A 19,490-nucleotide genomic window follows, 5' to 3' on the forward strand; every position below is an offset into this window, starting at 1 on the left:
GATATGCTATATGAAGCAATGAGATCCTTAGGTATTTCAGGAAAGCTGGTTAAATTAGTGAGAATGACGCTCAACAATACAAAAAACAGGATAACAATGGAAGGAAATTTTTCAAAACAATTCAGAGTGAATAAAGGACTGAAACAGGGCGACCCTCTATCCACAGACTTATTTAACTTGGTACTAGAGCACATAGTAAGAAGGATAAAATTAGTACAAGCGGTACCATATTTAACAACAGACAGCAGTTTATAGCTTACGCTGATGATCTAGTCATCCTAACAAGAACAAAGGAACATCTCCAAAAAATATTCCAAAAGTTCGAAGCGGAAGCAAAAAGGTATGGATTAAGAATCAACCAAGGAAAAACACAATACATTGTAATGAAAGGAAATATAAATAAAGAGGATAACTATATAAAATTGAAAGGAAAAGGAGATGAATATAAATTTAAGGAAGTATCAAAATTCGAATACCTGGGAGTGACTGTAACCAATACTGGAAGGGAAGAAAAAGAAATAGATAAAAGGTTATTGAAGGGAAGTCGAGTTATGGGTGCCTTAAACATGATATTAAAAGCAAAAAATGTATCAATTAACGCGAAAATTAGAATGTCCGAAACGATAATACGGCCCACAGTGTTGTACGCGAGCGAAACATGGGTAATGAATCAACAAGAGGAGAAGAAGATACAGATATGGGAAAGGAAGGTCCTGAGAAAGATTTTTGGAGGTATACAGATAGCAGAGAAAACCTGGAGGAGACGAAAAAATGAAGAAGTAATGAGGATGTATGGGAGACCAAAAATAACGACAAAAATACGAGCCCAAAGAGTTAGATGGCTGGGACATATTACTCGAATGCCAGAAAGTAGAAACGTCAAACGAATATTGAATGACAGAGCATTGGGAAAAAGGAGACGTGGCAGCCCAAGGAAGAGATGGTTAGAGGCCGCAGAGAGGGATTTAGAGTCAAGCTACAAAGAATTAGGAATACAAGCAACAGATTATTCTTCTAAAAGCTAAAATAATATTAATGTGAGTTTCGTTTGAACAAGAAGGTCAATTGGTTTGAGATTTTTTTAATTTACCTGAACAGTATGGTCCATGTTATTAATTATTCTTATGACGCGTCCAGTGCTCGGTTTAATGGGACCGCCGCCAGGAGGTGGAACATCGGTTTCGACTATTGAAGCCTTGCGGCTTGGCGCTTTGCTCCATCCTTGACCTCCAGGGGCAGCATACCAAATACCATTTTTCTTCCCATAACTAGCAGCCTGTAAAGAAAAATGAAAAATTTAAAAATACATCCTATTATACATGTACAATTGTCAACAGTGTTGCGTTCGTCCGAGATATCTGCACAGAAGATCTACAAAAAATAATGAGCAATAATACTGTGCAATGACAGTTTGCAGAATTATAAAGGAAAATAAATATGCCCCCATTTAAAATTCATTTGTATCAGTAACTAAATGAACAAGATTCTTAAAAAAGCATGACTTTTTTTAATTAATGTTTGTATGTGGGCGAAAGAACTGTTAAAACCCTAGAAAACTAATACTCGTAAATTATAATATGACGCCGAATTATTTTCTGTGAAATTTCTCAACAACGGAAAATCCCACGAACTTGGGTCCCACGGTAGCTTCTTCTTTAGTACTAGAGTAAACGTTGGTATACAGAGTGAGTATGTTACAATGTCATTTTTTTGCCTTATCCCTATGCGGGGTCGGCTTCCCTAATTGCATTTCTCCACACAATTCTATCTTGGGTCATATCAATGTTAATCCCCTTTACCAACATGTCCTGCCTTATCGCCTCCCCCCAGGTCTTCTTTGGTCTTCCTCTCCTACTCCTTCCAGGGATCTGCACTTCAGCTATTCTTCGTATTGGGTGATTAACGTCTCGAAGTTGAACATGACCAAACCATCTTAACCTATGCTCTTTCATTTTGGCATCAATTGGTGCCACACCTAGACTTCCCCTAATATACTCATTTCTAATTTTATCCTTCTTTGTCACTCCACTCATCCATCTAAGCATTCTCATTTCCGCCACATGCATTCGTTGTTCCTCTTTCTTTTTCACTGCCCAACATTCAGTTCCGTACATCATAGCCGGTCTTATGGCTGTTTTATAGAATTTTCCCTTCAGCTTCATTGGAATTTTTCTGTCACACAACACACCACTCGCTTCTTTCCACTTCATCCATCCAGCCCTAATTCTACTGCATGCATCTCCATCTATTTCTCCATTACTCTGTAATACCGATCCTTGGTACTTAAAACTATTGCTTTTCACAATCATTTCACCATCCAAAGGTACCATTTTATTTGTAGTAGCTCCATTTTTAAATGAACATTCCAAATACTCTATTTTTGTCCTACTAAGTTTTAAACCTTTTTCCTCCAGAGCTTGTCTCCACTGTTCCAGTTTTTGTTCTAAGTCTCTTTCACTATTTCCTACTAACACGACATCATCAGCATACATTAAGCACCATGGAATGTTACCCTGTAGTTTCGCTGTTATCTGGTCCAAAATTAATGAGAATAAATACGGACTAAGCACAGAACCTTGGTGCAATCCTACTTTCACATGAAATTTATCAGTCTCTCCCACACCTGTCCTAACACTAGTCGTTACTCCCTCATACATATCCCTCACAATCTTTACATATCCACCAGTGACTCCTTTCTTATTGAGTGCCCACCACAGAATCTCTCGAGGAACTCTATCATATGCTTTCTCAAGATCAATGAATACCATATGAGCGTTTGTTTCTTTACTCCTGTATTTTTCCATCAACTGCCTTATAATGAAAATTACATCTGTTGTTGATCTACCCTGCATAAAGCCAAATTGATTCTCAGATATTTCGGTCTCTTCACGTATCCGTCTATCAATTACTCTTTCCCATATTTTCATGGTGTGGCTAAGCAGTTTTATAGCCCTGTAGTTTGTACATTGTTGTTATATCTCCCTTGTTTTTGTAAACAGGTACCAGTATACTGCTTCTCCATTCGTCTGGCATTTGTCCGACTTCCATAATTCTATTAAATAGACCTGCCAGCCACCTTGCTCCTGTCTCTCCCAATGCTCTCCATACTTCCCCAGGAATATCATCTGGTTCTACCGCTTTTCCTTTCTTTATTTTTTGAAGCGCTTGAGCCACTTCCTCGTTGGTTATTTTGGTGACCATTGCTGCTACTGTCTCCGTTGACTCTACAGGCTGTCTGTCAAATTCTTCATTTAATAAGCTGTCAAAGTACTTTCTCCATCTCTTTTGACATCCCTTTCGTGAACTAGTATTTTATTATTTTCATCTCGGATACATCTAATCTGATTAACATCTTTTGCTTTCTTTGCTCTCTGTTTGGCTATTTTATATATCTTCGTTTCGCCTTCCCTGGTATCAAGTTGATCGTATAGGTTTGAATACGCTTCTGCTTTGGCTTTTGCTACTGCTACTTTCGCTTCCTTTTTCGCCACCATATAGTTTTGAAGATCTGTGTCGGATCTGGTTTCTTGCCACTTTTTATATAATTTTCTCTTCTCTTTTATTTTTCCTTGTACTTCGTTTGACCACTACTAAGTCTCTTCATCCTCAAACTTTTTTCCTGATGTTTTCCCAAGTATTTCAATAGCAGTCTCTCTAATACTACTGGCCATTTTTCTCCAAATTGTATTAGGGCTTCCTTTCATGTTCCAACAATTTTTTTCTACAATTCTTCTCCTGAATAGACCTTCTTTCTCATCTTTCAGCAGCCACCACTTAATTTTTTGTGGTCCTCTCCGATATTTTTGTTTAGTTTCGCTTTTTACTTCGATGTCCAGAACAAGCAGCTTATGTTGTTGGCTTACTGTCTCACTAACTATTACCTTGCAGTCCTTGCATTCACGTATGTCTTCTTTCCTTATCATGAAGTAGTCTATTTGGGATTGATGTCCACTTTTTTAGGTAATAAGTTGAGTTTCTCTCTTTTTAAAGAATGTTTTAACAATCGCCATATCCAATGCTGTTGCTAATTCAAGCATGTCATCTCCAGCTTCATTTCTAGTTCCAAAGCCTAATACACCGTGTATTGTTACAATATGCACCGTTAAAAGTAGATGTTGCTCTATAGTTGTACATACTCTATGTAATGACAGTTTAGAAGTTTAGTAAAATACAATGTCAGTCATGTTCAATTAAAATGTTTTCCTATTGTCCTGTAATTGAGTGAATTATAAATCGTTGTTGGTCATTTAGTTAGTTCACCTAACTCAATTTATAACAGGTTACGGGCCCAGCTCACGTGTGAACTGTGAACAGGTGAAAAAATATGGCGACCAGTAATAACGATTATAAAATTCAAGTCGACAAACTTGAGGGTCCTGAAGACTGGGCAAAATGGAAATGGCACGTTTCGATGTTATTACGAGCGTATGCACTTGAAGACATTGTGAACGGTGTGCGTAAGTGTCCCGAGGTTATTGAAAATTCAACTTCATTGGAAGTAGAGAAGCATCAACACTGGTTTTAAAGACGATGCAAAAGCGGCAAGTTTGTTAGCAGGTACGCTAGGAAAAACTGTTGCCGAGCTCGTGTTGACAAGGACTTTGATAATTTCAAAGATTTGTGGGACACAAAGATGGGATTACCATCAAAGAATCAAACTTTGAACTTATTGATTGAGAAATTGTGTGCCATTGAATTACGTGACCAAAGTACCACAGAATATTTTGCGTTTGTTGCACACAATAGCTCGACAGAAAAATACAAACAGAGCCAAAGTACAACTACTACGAAGGCAAAGAAAAATGTAAATCGTGCAAAAGAGAAATTTCCATGTCACAAATGCAAGAAATTAGGCCATTGGGCGAGAGAGTGTCCACTGAAAAAATCTACTGAGAATTTAGACAAGAATAAAAGTAATGATACTGCTTTTTTGTCTGTTGTTTAAGTGCTTCATCAACCAATAATTGTATTGAAGCTGGAAAATGATATTGTGACAGTGGAGCCACAAATCATATCACTACAGATAAGTAATATTTCGCATCTTATACAGAGTTTGCCGAACTCGTAAAGATATCACTAGGTAAGAAGGATGTATGTATGTTAGCCCAAGGACAAGGAACGGTGAAAATTCAAACGCGTCTGAATAATAAATGGAAAGATGCTAAATTGAAGAACATTTTTTATGTTCCTGAAGCAAGCGCTCATTTGTTTTCTGTGAAAGCTGCTGCGCAAAGGGGGTTCATTACAGTACTCGACGAAAAAGGTGTAAATCTACATGATAAAAATACTCTTGAATCTGTAATGACTGGGTACTTCAGTAATGGCCTGTATGCACTTGATATACGTGTTATGAAACCGACCAAACCCATTCAAGCAAACTTAGTAGAGTCAACAGATATGTTACAAGTGTATCATGAAAGATTTGGTCATCAGCATAAGCAACACGTAAAGAAGATCTTGAAGAAAATAAATATAGACATTGATGGGTGCAAAGAAAGCTTTTGCGATGGATGTGAAATTGGAAAAATGCATAGATTGCCATTTAAAACTAGGATCAATCGGCCACAACAAACTGGTGAGCAGATGCATGCAGGTGTGAATGGATCAATGTTAATAGAATCACTAGGAGGAGCACGTTGTTACGTATGTTTCAAAGATGACTTTAGTAAGTTTCGGAAAGTTTTATTTATGAAACACAAAAGTGAAGTATGGGGCCGTTCAAGTATCACGTAAGGCGGGTTGGGGGAGGGGGTCAAAAATCTTTAAAAATCGCTTTACGTAATACTTGAACGCTCCCTATGTACCTTCTTAGAAAAATTTGTAAATGAAGCAAACACAAATGGCTATGTAGTAAAGCAACTGAGATGTGATGGAGGGAGAGAGTTTGACAATAGAAAGGTATCTGAACTTCTTGCGATTAGAGGTAGAGCATTGTATCCCTCCACCCTATACACCTCAGCAGAATGGTGTTGCTGAAAGGGAAAACCGTACCATTGTAGAGTGTGCTCGTTCCATGTTAAACCCATGCAAGTTGTCCAAAGAATTGTGGGCAGAAGCATGCAATACTGCAGTGTATCTTCTGAATCGCACAGGAAAGTCATTAATTGAGAATAAAAGTCTCTATGAATTGTGGTATGGAAAGCCAGTTGGGGAGTTGGGAGTTTGAAACATTTAAGAATATTTGGCACTCAATATTATGCTCACGTAAACAAGAATTTTTGCAGTAAATTTGATGATAAGGCGATACATGGTTATTTGGTTGGTTACTTGAATGACAGGGATGGTTTTAGAATATGGATTCCATCTGAAAGAAGACTCGTATCGAGCCACAACGTACGATTTAAACCTGAGGTTACATGCAATTTTCGTTTTTTTTTTAAGTTAAAGCCGAATCAGTGAAAGAGAATCAGTCGGAATATTTTAGTGTAAATGTAAACTCATCCGAAGAAGTGAAAACTGGTATGAATGAAATTGTGCAATCTGAGAATATGGAAAGTGCAGAAATTACAAGTGAAAATCAAGAAGTGAATAGAGAAGAAAGCAGCGATGATGGTGTCAATAATCTAAGCGTTACAATATGCGTGTTAGAAAGAAACCAAAATTGTTTGGCTTATCTACTTTTCACGTTGAGGAAGAGTGTTATAATATACAACGTTAAAAGTAGATGTTGCTCTATAGTTGTACATACTCTATGTAATGACAGTTTAGAAGTTTAGTAAAATACAATGTCAGTCATGTTCAATTAAAATGTTTTCCTATTGCCCTGTAATTGAGTGAATTATAAATCGTTGTTTGTCATTTTAAACCGGGAGATATTAACAGAAGTTCAACCACGATTTTCTAAGTCCTGCCCTTTGCAATACTGGAAGGTTAGAGAAGGTACTTACAATTTGTGAAAAAATCCACGGGTTTCCTGTGACATTTTTCTGTGAAAATTAGATTTTCCATGAATAAAAAAATTGGGAGTTGCGATGAATTTTTAAGTCCTGCCATATCCATAGAATAACAGGATACTATCTATTTTATGAAGAAAATTTTTTGGGCAGGACGGTCGCAAAAGTACTTAGGGAGTATACATATATACAAATATGTAATGAAAATAATGAAATTTTCATGATTTTCTAAGTCCTGCCAACTTAATAAATTAATTATATTTATTTCAAAATGACCAAAAAAAATATTGGCATGACGTCACCTAATGTTTAACTGCACTTGTTTCTTGGAAAATTTTGTATAAAATTTTCACTCTGGTTCCGTGATTTTCTAAGTCATAAAATAAATTTTGTTACAAAATAAATAATTTCAGTATACATTATGCAAAATGGCAGGATGTTTAGTTACACCTTTTTTACTATATATAGTTAAAAAATTTGTAAGATAATTCGTGGAAAATTACACGATTTTCTAAGTCATGCCATTTCGCACATATCTCAAGAAGGTTAATATAAATCTATTTTCAAAGAGGCAGGATGGTTGTATAGTTATTTCGTATAAAAAAATTAAATTATCTGTCTGTAAAATTATTTCAGGGTGTTATACAAACATATTCATATCACCACATTTTTCTTGAGTCATACCATGTCGAGTATGCTTAAAAAACACTAATCTAAAACCGTTTACAACTTTACAAATGTCATCAGACCATCTGGTTGGCGGACGACCTCTACTTCGATATGCTTCGTCTAGAAGAAGCATATCGATGTCTTGTAATTAGTTTCTTTAAAATAGCTGCAGAACGCTTTTATTTGGAAAAACGAAAACTGGTACACTTATTTATCTTCCAGAGGTCAATTGTCAAATGTCAATTATCAATTGTCAATTTTTAGTAGGTCATAGGGGTCCGTTTGGGTACGGAAACGGATATATTATCGAATAACTTTTCTGTCTAACTTTTAAGCATCTCTGACACTGGATTATTGAATTCTGGGATAGTTTTGTACTAAAAGGTACTTTTGCTTTAACTCAGAAGAACACGCAATGCAGTGTTCTAGAAAAATCGATGTGAAAAATTTTTCGCTTTTTGGTTTTTTGAGTTTAAAAGAATTTAGAAAAATTCTATTTAGAAAAACGAAAACTGCTACGTTTATTTCTCTTCCAGAGATGAATCGATTTTATCAATTGTGAATTTCTAGTACTGGTCATAGGCCTCCGTCTATTTAAAAGTACGCCCACCAATAAAACGAGTGTGATTCATGTGCCTGAAACTTTTTTATCTTCGAGAGGCCCCACACCAAAGAAACATAAAACATGACACGTTTCATGAAAATAAAACACAGTTAAACAAATTGAAGTCCGCACACACAAGAAGCGAGTGTGATTCATGCACATAAAACATTTTTATCTTGGTGAAATCTGTTTCAGGAAAGAGATCGTGTTGTATTTTTCGGTTTCAGTTTCATTGTTTTGGACAGTTAATTACGTGCATAATATGAATTCCAACCAAGAATTTAATATTGCATTGGTTTCTGTTGTAAAGTAGAATGAAGAGTTGTACAATTATTATAACCTGGAGAGGTACTCGAATAGGTAATGATAAGAAAATATCAGTTTTCTTTAAACCAGGACCCACAATAAAACAATGTAGATGTTTGAATACTCAGTCTATAAAATTATTTAAATTTGGGAAGATGATTACTTAGTTCGTTTGCAACCAAATACGTACTATGATTATGATGTTGGGCAGTAATAAAAAGTTGCCGCAAGAGTAACAACCTCGTCATCATTACTTTCCATTGTTGGCTATACAAATTTTCATTTTGTTTCTTTGATTAGTATATAATATGAAACGGTTTCGTCCTTCACAATTCATTTTGTTTCATGTTTTACGTTTTATGTTTTACTTCACGTTTCTTTGATCTGCGGCCTCCCTTAGAAAGTAATAAAGGTTTGCCATGACAGCAACGACCTCGTCATAACTTTCCATTGTCGACTATACAAATTTTATTTTTGTTTCTTCGATTAGTATATCACATGAAATCAAATGTTTTTTCACAATTTATTTGTTTCTTATTTCAAGTTTCATGTTTCACGTCTCATCTTTCACGTTTTATGTTATTTTAATCTGCCTTAGGAAGCATTTTCAGATTAGTTGAATTGTGTTAAATTGCCGTAAAATTATTAAATTTATTAATTGCCTTTATTGCAATTATTAATTGCCTTAAAATCAATTTGTTGTTATTAATTTATTTTGTTGCATAGCAATTTTATCCCGCCTTCTTACTTGTTCGAACACAAAATACACACGCATGTAACAGGCGCTGAGTTGCCGCACTCAACTCGTTTTCCTAATATTGTAGGATTGTAGATATTATCCTGATATTGTTTCCTATATTTGATAGCAAAATTTACTAACACTAACAACACCAGAATAACGATTTTTAAATACAGCATCTATCTACTTGCAACTTTTTGCATTGTGTTCAGGATAACATCAGGAAAAGGTGTATAATATAAAAATGGGTAGAAATTGCATTTTAGTGCATAACATGCATCCAAAAGTGCATAAACCTGTCAAAATCGGTGTATGAAGGGCAAAATTTTGTTATTTTTGAGGTTTATGGAGTTACGAATACGCAAGCAGAACCGACCTCTGAATCACCTAGTGCCCAGAGTTGCTGCTAAGGCACGCCATCTGGAGTTTCGTGGGATATCGGCAATAAATTAAAAAAAAAAAAACAGAATATTCTGGTGCAAAGACCCTCGGAGCACCTGGTGCAAAGGGTGACTGATCTCGAATTTAAGAGAGTTTTTGGAGGTCGATTCTGATGGCGTATTCATGTTCAGCAACCACAAAACTCTTCGAGAAATCTACTTGCATCACTTTAGTGTCTGAAAGCCTCGAAATTTAAGAATACGGCGTGTATATCAGTCACCCCGGGCACTAGGTAAAGATCTGTTCTAATGTGACATTCTTGTTCAGAAACCCCAAAAACCACCTGAGTAATCTGTCTGTATCAATTTACTGCCGAAATTAATATATAAATATGGTATAGAAAATGCTTAGCAAATAAAAAGGTACCATAAAATATCATTTTATTATAATACTAAAATACAGGGTGTCCCATTTAAGAAAACTCAAAAAATACTCATTCCGAGTTTCAAGTTTCAACCAACCCCGTATACTAAAATTAAAAATTTTGGTATACTGTTAATAACTGACAATAGTAGACTATATTAAAAATCGTTTAAACATAAATTAATAGAAGTTTGGATATCAAATCACTAACAATATGTATAGGGTGTGAATGTTCCTACAAAATAAAAAAAAAACGTAATTATATTTTAAACTACCTCGTATAATATTTCAAAACACTATATTTTATTAAAGAGAACATCGAGTAGAATCCAAAAATGTAAAAATATACAGGGTATTCCATTTAAAAAAACATAAATTTTTGTCACCCTGTGAAAACGGGTAGCCCTGTATATTAGAAAATACTGTTAAATTATAGTCCTATCTGTGGCACATGTTTTACCTAAATAACTTTTTTCGTATATCTTACGACAAACGAGTAATTGGACTAGCCCACACTAATGCCCCACCCTGTATACAAAATAACCATAAAACCATCCTGCCTCTTTGTATATAGACTTATATTAAGATTCTTGAAACATGTGCAAAATGGCATGACTTAGAAAATCGTTGACTTTTTCACGAATTTTCTTACAAATCTAGGACTCCTGCCGTCTTACAAGAACTGTTTAACCTTCCTGCCGAGTACCGAAAAGGTATTGATTGTATTTGAGTATTATAACTTTTTAAAGGCAGGACTTAGAAAATCACGGAATCAGGGTGAGAATTTTCCGCAGAATTTTCCAAGGGACAAGTATACTTAAACATTAGGAGACGTCATGCCAATATTTTTTTGATCATTTTGAAATAAATATAATTAATTTATTAAGTTGGCAGGACTTAGAAAATCATGAAAATTTCATTATTTTCATTACATATTTGTATATATGTATACTCCCTAAGTACTTTTGCGACCGTCCTGCCCAAAAAATTTTCTTCATAAAATCGATAGTATCCTGTCTATCTACGGATATGGCAGGACTTAGAAATTCATCGCAAAACCCTATTTTTATTTTTTGGGAAAATCTAATTTTTACAGGAAAATGTCACAGGAAATTTGTGGATGTTTCCACAGATTGTAATTACATCGTCTACCCTTCCAGTATTGCAAAAGGCAGGACTTAGAAAATCGTGGCTGAACTTCTGTATAATATCTCCCAGTCTATTTAGTTAGTTCACCTAACTCAATTTATAACAGAGTCACCAATAACGGGACGGAAGATTACCGCAAAATGGTAAAGATTTGAAAAATTTTTAAATTAATAGTTTGTAATTTGATAAAAGCTACATTTTAAACTTATTTTAAAATATACAGAGTGTCCCAATAAATGGCGGCGTATATTTAAGTTGTATTTTTTCTTATGGAACACCCTGTATTTTATTTATTTTTCCAATTGTATGCAAGAAATAAAGTATAGTTTCGTAAGATATCCCTATACCTATGTACAGAATGTTCTGAGTTATTTGGACTTTTCTTAAAATGTAAGGTTTTAAAAGAAGACTCATTCTCAAGTTATTTAAGACGTTATAAAAAATTTACGCTTACATCTGAATAGTTGGATATTTTTTGAATGTATTTCATGATTGATTATTACACATTTATTTACAAGGTGTTCAAAATTTACAGTTTCATTATTGGATTATTCAATGTGTCATAATATGATGCTTATTTTAAATAGAACACCATGTATATTAATAAATTATTATACTAAACAAAGGTTTCTCTTTCGAATGGTATATAGATGTTCTATAACTAGGAGTCATAGTTTTTGCGTAATTTAGGTACAATTTCCTTAAGACCATGGGTACATAATTCGCAAATATTTTACGGCTATCCCTACTTTTTCTGTCGTTACACGGTAAATTATGTTTAGTAAAATTCACACTGGTATGGATATGTAAACATTACTAGAATATCTTTCTACTTGAAAATGTCATCATTAACTTAAATAGATGGCTTTTGAATGTTCTTGGATAACTGTTATTTACATAATTGCAAATTATTAATTCAGTTAATAAATGTGATAATTTTTTCACTAACTATGTATTCAGTGATTGTAATAATTTATATTTATGTACAACAAAAACTAATACTCAATCGAGAAAAGAGGAAAAGTGATTTTTTAATAATATATTGTTACTATGGAACGCTTACAATTTTGAACATCTTTAACAATAAAATACTTGGATCACAGAATATATTATCCTGATGTATTCTCTGCTTGGATCTTCCACAAATAATACACAATAAATAACTTTTTATTAAGTTCACGTCTTAAATCAATTATTTATCAAATACACTATATATCAATATAATTTTATTAACAACTCAAAATATTCACGACGTCATGTCAAATATTTAAAATTGTCACTGATTTTCACTGTCTGACTGACAATATGCTGACAATATTCTATTCGACTGAGTGCGTTGTAAGACAAAGATGGATTTGGAAAATATTACCACGGACATGGTGTCCATTTTTTTCGAATCCTGAAAAAACCAATAAATACTTTTAAAAAATTAAAACACGCAGAATGAAAGACTAAATTATTACCGAGGGCCGAAAGTCCCTTAGAATAAATAAAAAGTTTATTTTGAATGAGGTATTTGAAATTAAAAATCACACTAAATTTTCTCTTAGTTTTTCACTTCTGTAACTTATTAAAATAAACATTATAGAAGTTCTCAGGGACTTTCGGCCCGCACTAATAACGTAATCTTTCATTCTGCGTTTAAATTTTTCAAAAATTAGTTTCCTCAGGATTCGAAAAAACTGAATCCCCATTTGAATAGCATTGTAGCCGAAAATACGTACCCATCCTCTTAAACGGTAAATCGATTTTAAAATATTTGTAGTCACTCTCCATTTTTAAACCCATCATCTTGACATTATAGATGAGTGTAGTTGTAGGGTATAAATATGTTTACTTTTAGTTGCTGATTTGTAAAATATTTTTTTTCGTTATTGAATATTGAATTTGCTTACAGTATTTAGCACAGCTGGTGTTATAAACGCAAAAGTATTCGAAAATCTTAATTTCTATCATCTGGAGTAGTAGGAAGTGTAGCATATACGATATTTTTAATATAACCCCATTTAAAAAGATTAATCTTTGGCAATTCTGGTGACCTAGGTGGCTAATTATACGCTCTGAGCTTCGCTGGTGTCGCTCCTAGCGGTTACTAATTCAACTTTTACCGGTAATTTTTAAATTTATTATTTAATTGTTATCGCTTAATATTTACAACGCAAAAAAGTAATTAAATTGTAATCGATTTTTTTAAGATTTTTCTAATCATTTTGACGTTCTATTGATAAAATATCAATTTCTTACTTCGGATACTTTGACAATAATCGTGTAGATGGCGCTAAGATTATAATAGATTATTTAAAATTAGATATTACGGAACATTAAAAAAACTTAAATTCCGTATTTAAAACGTAAGTATATTTAAGGTAAAAATATATACCACAGCTTTGACCAACTAATATTGTTTATAATTAATGTTTTCAATTTTAATTTTAAATTAATCACTTTGACATTTATGTCAAATTTCCGGTAAACGTTTACAAACTTGTCACTACTGGCGTTCGCGAATTTGTAAATATCCCCTCTACGTACGAGCTCACAGCGTATATGGACCGCCTCTACCTGTCAATTTATTTCTACATTTTCTGTTAAGGTAGTTTTTAACATCACGTCAAAAATGAGCATGAGCTACGTCCAACTGAAACCACATGTTTGTTCGGGCGCTAAATAGAAGGTTTTCAAGAAGGATCCAAAAATCTTGTTTTAAGAAATTTAAAAAAGTTGTTCCACTCAGATTTTCATCAAAAAAATACGGATCGATAACGTACTTATCCAGAATACCACCCCAAACATTAACACTCCATCAGTGTTGGTGATCAACAGTACGAAATTATTTTTTGTTACTGTATCATAATAAAATGAGAATTATGTCCATTTACTAGACCATTATTATGAAAAGTAGGTAGAATCGTCTGTATACAATACCTTTTTAAAAAAATCAAGATCTTCTCCAAATTTATCTAAGTCCATAAACGAAAATTTAAACTTATCACAATCCTTTTCTGTCTAATGCTGATATAGTTGAGTGTGATACGGATGATAGTGGTTTCTCGTAAGTATTTTACATACACTCGTTTGACTGATTTCCAATTTACCCGAAATTTTTCTCTTACTAGTATTTGGGTTTTTCTGTAACAGAAAGCAGGACATCAAGTTCGTTGACGTCTTCACAGATAGCTGGGTTATTTTTATTTAACTTTTCGTATGCAACATTACCAGTAGCACGGAATCTATTGAGCAAAAAACGTCCTTTTTTGGGTGTCTTCTATCAGAATACTATTGAGGCGTAAATTTTAGAAGCGAAAAGACAATTTTCCAAACATTCCCGAATTCAAAGTACCTACCTACCTTGTCTACTCTTTCGTAGATAGTGTAATTCTTCATTTTTACGAACAATTAAATTTAAATATCATGCACTAATGTTTATATTTTTGATAATTACCGGACCCAACTGTCATAAAATAACAATGTCATACAATGACATTCTAACTACATCTTTTGCTTCACAATAATTGATTTAGATATTAATAATTTAAATAATTGTAAAATACGCAAAAACTATGAGACCTAGGTATACGCTCTGAGCTTCGCTGGTGTCGCTCCTGGCGGATTACTAATTCAACTTTCACCGGTAATTTTTAAATTTATTATTTAATTGCTATCGCTTAATATTTACAACGCTAAAAAGTAATTAAATTGTAACAGATTTTTTAAAGATTTTGCTAATCATTTTGACGTTCAATTGATGAAATATTAATTTCTTACTTCGGATACTTTCACAATTATCGTGTAGATAGCGCTGCTTAATTTATAATTACATATTACGGAACATTAAAAAAACGTAAATTCAGTATTTAAAACGTAAGTATATTTAAGGTAAAAATATATACCACAGCTTTGACCAACTAATATTGTTTATAATTAATGTTTTTAATTTTAATTTTAAATTAATCACTTTGACATTTATGTCAAATTCCCGGTAAACGTTTACAGACTTGCCACTACTGGCGCTCGCGAATTTATAAATATCCCCTCTACGTACGAGCTCACAGCGTATATGCTCTGAGCTTCGCTGGTGGCGCTCCTAGCGGATTACTGGAATTATCTTTCACCGGTAATTTTTAAATTTATTATTTAATTGTTATCGCTTAACATTTACAACGCAAAAAATTAATTAAATTTTAATCGATTTTTTTAAGATTTTGCTAATCATTTTGACGTTCTATTGATAAAATATGAATTTCTTACTTCGGATACTTTCACAATTATCGTGTAGATGGCGCTAAGATTTTTAGATTAAATTATAATTACATATTACGGATCATTAAAAAAACTTAAATTCAGTATTTAAAACGTAAGTATATTTAAGGTAAAAATATATACCACAACTTTTACCAACTAATATTTTTTATAATTAATGTTTTTAATTTTAATTTTACTTTAATCACTTTGACATTTATGTCAAATTTCCGGTAAACGTTTACAGACTTGCCACTACTGGCGCTCGAGAATTTGTAAATATCCCTACTACGTACGAGCTCACAGCGGATAGGACATCTATATACCATTCAAAAGAGGAAATTTTTTTTAGTATAATAATTTATTAATATGTGTTCTATTTAAAATAAGCATCATATGACACATTGAATAATCCAATAATGAAACTGTAAATTTTGAACACCCTGTAAATAAATGTGTAATAATCAATTATGGAATACATTCAACTAATATCCAACTATTTACATGTAAAACTAGTTTTTTTTTATAAATTATTAATTAACTTGAGAATGAGTCCTCTTTTAAAACTTTAAAATTTAAGAAAAATTAACTTAACTCAGAACACTCTTTACATAGGTATAGAGAAGCCTTATAAAACTATACCTTATCGTTTGCGGACAATCGGAGAATGCAATAAAATACAGGGTGTTCCATAAGAAAAAATATAACTTTGATACTCCGTCATATATTAGGACACCCTGTATATTTCAAAATAATTTTAAAATGTAGCTTTTATCAACTTACAAACTATTAATTTAAAATTGTTTTCAAATCTTTTACCATTTCGCTGTTATTTTCCGTCCCATTAGTGCTGACTCACCCTGTAAAATCGTCAGTTAAATTTTGTGCGGAAGTTTGTGATCCTGTCGTAATCATTACGACAGTATTAGTGTTAACATTGGTAACATAGGTAAGCCGTCTAAGTACAGCATGGATTGTTATGCTTTGCGATTTATCCTCTAAATATGTGATTGATGTCCCTACATTGGAATACGCACCGATACCTCTTACAAATTTTTTGTAAAGGAATTGACAAAATCGGTCCATGGTAGTGACCGTAACATTAGCATGGATATTGTGTGTTTTGTATGTGCTAATAAACTTAAGTACTATCAATTCGTATGTGATATACTGCCATAATTCCCACAAAGCAAATAGGAAGTCAGTTTTCCGCTCTCAGTTTATGTTTGATTTGGGCAAAGCCTTGCTGAACCATAGATGCGCCAAAAATTCAACATACCACATTTACGGCACAATATTCGACAGGACATAAACGAAATCCTAAATATACAATCAGTTCCTCAGCCGGATAATCCTATCGAAAGAAAACGGACAGTATCTATGCTACTTAATATGCCCTAGCCATCAAAGAAGAGTGACATCAAACTTTTATGTACAGTGTAAATGACCAATCTGCGGATAACACAACAAGAATTGCTGTCCAGTATGTCCATTTTCTTAGGAGATATATAATAATTAATTATATATAATATATAATTATAATAACATACTACCCAATACTCAATACAGTGGAAAATGTCCAGAATTCGATTACATTTTGAAAATTAAAAACATTACATCCTAGCATAATTAAGTCATGTGAACTATACCGTTGGTTTGGAAGAAGAACGTTATCTAATCAGCCCTAAACATCCATCCTTGGATATAGGCCTCCTCTTCCTTCTTCCATGCCTCTCTATCTTGGGCAATTTGCATCCATTTTGACCCAGTGTGTTTCTTCAGGTCATCTGACCATCGCATCTGTGGCCTTCCTCTTTTTCGTTTGTGGTTCCATGGTCTCCAATGTATTACCATCTTAGTCCATCTTTCATCCTTCTGGCATAGGGTGTGTCCGACGAACTTCCATTTAAGCTTTGCTACTTGGGTAGAGACGTCTTTCACTTTTGTTTTGTTACGGATCCATTCGTTTCTTTTCCTGTCTGATAATTTAATGTTCAGCATTTGTCTTTCCATGGCTCTTTCTGTCTTTGCTATTTTTTCCATATTCTCTTTTGTAAACGTCCATGTCTGAGAGCCATATATTAAAACAGGGAGTATACATTGATTGAAGACTTTTGTTTTTAGGTATTGCGGGTATTTTCTGTTCTTTAGAATATAAGACAGTTTTCCGAATGATGCCCAGGCCAACCTTATTCTTCTCTTTATTTCTTCGGTCTGATTTTCTTTATTTAATCTAGTGATTGGTCCTAGATATATATATATATATATATATATATATATATATATATATATATATATATATATACATATATATATATATATATATATATATATATATATATATATATATATATATATATATATATACATCCCGCTATCATTATGTCATCTTTTCATGTTGCAGTCATTTGGCATCACTAAGAAATACTATCATTTTCGAATTTTAATTCGTGTATGTTTGTTGAGCGCATTTTTTAATGCCCTGTATCGTTCTCAGTTTTCTAAAATTTTGATTTTAAAAATTTAAATTATATACAAAAATTTTTACACTTCACAGCCATTTTGACTTCCACCACATAAAAATGTGTATTTGCGGTCTAATTGCCGTCAATCGAGGTTGCCACGAGTTAAAAATATCGAGCGTTTGAGGCCAGGTAGAAAAGGTATAATATAAAAGGTGGGTTCTTTACCTGTTCGGCTGGTAAGGGTCCAAATATTTTACGAGTTGAATTGTGTTTATTTTATTTCATCTGTTAAATTATAATTTTCTCATAACGACTTAAAATATTTGTTTGAAAAATTAATTTGTGTCATTCCATTTCAAATTACTCAATTTTGGAGCAAAAAAAATTTGGACCTCCGATTTGTCTGAAAATTGGTATATAGCTTCTGCGGGAAGTAAAAATAAGATATTTAAGGTCAAAAAATCTTCTTCTTCTTTTTTTCTCAAAATGTTATTTTATTCGATTTTACAGTGATTTGGTGTTTATTTATACAAATTTCCATTTTCTCTCGTAAAGTATCAATGGAAAACATAATATTTTAATAGAAGGGACTCAAAAATGTCATTATATGGCATTATAACAAGTTACTTTGATTCAAAACAAGCTTTTGATCAAATTTTATAGTGTAGAAAACGTTAAAATACGGTTTTTTTTACATTTTTCTCCATTCCCAAATGCATCATAATCGATTTGGCTGAAAATTTGCCCACATATAGACAAAACATAGGACTTTAAGTGGTCATAAGGATTTGAATTATATTACAATACCCAAAAAGTTACATGCAATATTATAGTCAAAAATATAGGCGTCTACTGTAAGTAAAATTAACTCGAAAATATCGACCTCACGACAAAAATTGTTAAAAAGAAATTGTAATAATTGTAAATACGATTTATTTGGAACAATTTCAGTTCCTTCCATTTTTGTCGAAAAGTTAAAAATGGCGGAGATATTGAGCAAAACAGGTTCTCCTTTAAAATCAAGATGGCCGCTAACGTAACGGAGGAATTCATTCGCGATTTTAAATTTAGGCTACTATTGACTCCCCTAAAGATCAGAAAAATACATTTTTGTGCAGCTTGGCATTCAAGGTCAAATGCTATCCCGACTGGACTAATATATACTTTTGAGTATGATATTACTGCATGTAACTTTTTTGGTATTGTAATATAATTCAAATCCTTCTAACCACTTAAAGTCCTATCTTTTAGCTATCTGCGGGCAAATTTTTAGCCAAATCGATGATGATGTATTTTGGGAATGGAGGAAAATGTAAAAAAAGGTATTTTAACGTTTTTTACACTATAAAATTTGATCAAAATCTTGTTTTGATTCAAAATAACTTGTTATAATGCCATATAATGACATTTTTGAGTCATTTCTATTAAAATATTATGTTTTTCATTGATACTTTACGACAGAAAATGCAAATTTGTTTAAATAAACACCAAATCACTGTAAAATCGCATAAAATAACATTTTGAGAAAAAAAGAAGAAGAAGAATGTACCTTTTACATTTTCATTTAATTTACTTACGGTTTTTGTTCAGAATTTTGAAGAAACGCTTGGTTTGACATAAAA

The 19,490-nt window shown here is 32.9% G+C and overlaps 1 protein-coding gene across 1 annotated transcript in view; it reads right to left on the reverse strand.

Moving 5' to 3' along the window:
• LOC114337264 (echinoderm microtubule-associated protein-like CG42247) overlaps positions 1–4,184 on the reverse strand; it is a 195,660-nt gene extending 191,476 nt beyond the window's left edge. Inside the window, exons 1-2 of the mRNA XM_028287679.1 lie at positions 4,173–4,184; positions 1,091–1,276 (exon numbers count right to left, since the gene is read on the reverse strand). Of these exons, the coding sequence (XP_028143480.1) occupies positions 1,091–1,276; positions 4,173–4,184 (198 nt within the window). The remainder of the gene's footprint in view (positions 1–1,090; positions 1,277–4,172) is intronic.
• Positions 4,185–19,490: the final 15,306 nt, after the last annotated feature.

Source organism: Diabrotica virgifera, chromosome 2, assembly GCF_917563875.1.
Source record: "Diabrotica virgifera virgifera chromosome 2, PGI_DIABVI_V3a".
NCBI lineage: Eukaryota > Metazoa > Arthropoda > Insecta > Coleoptera > Chrysomelidae > Diabrotica > Diabrotica virgifera.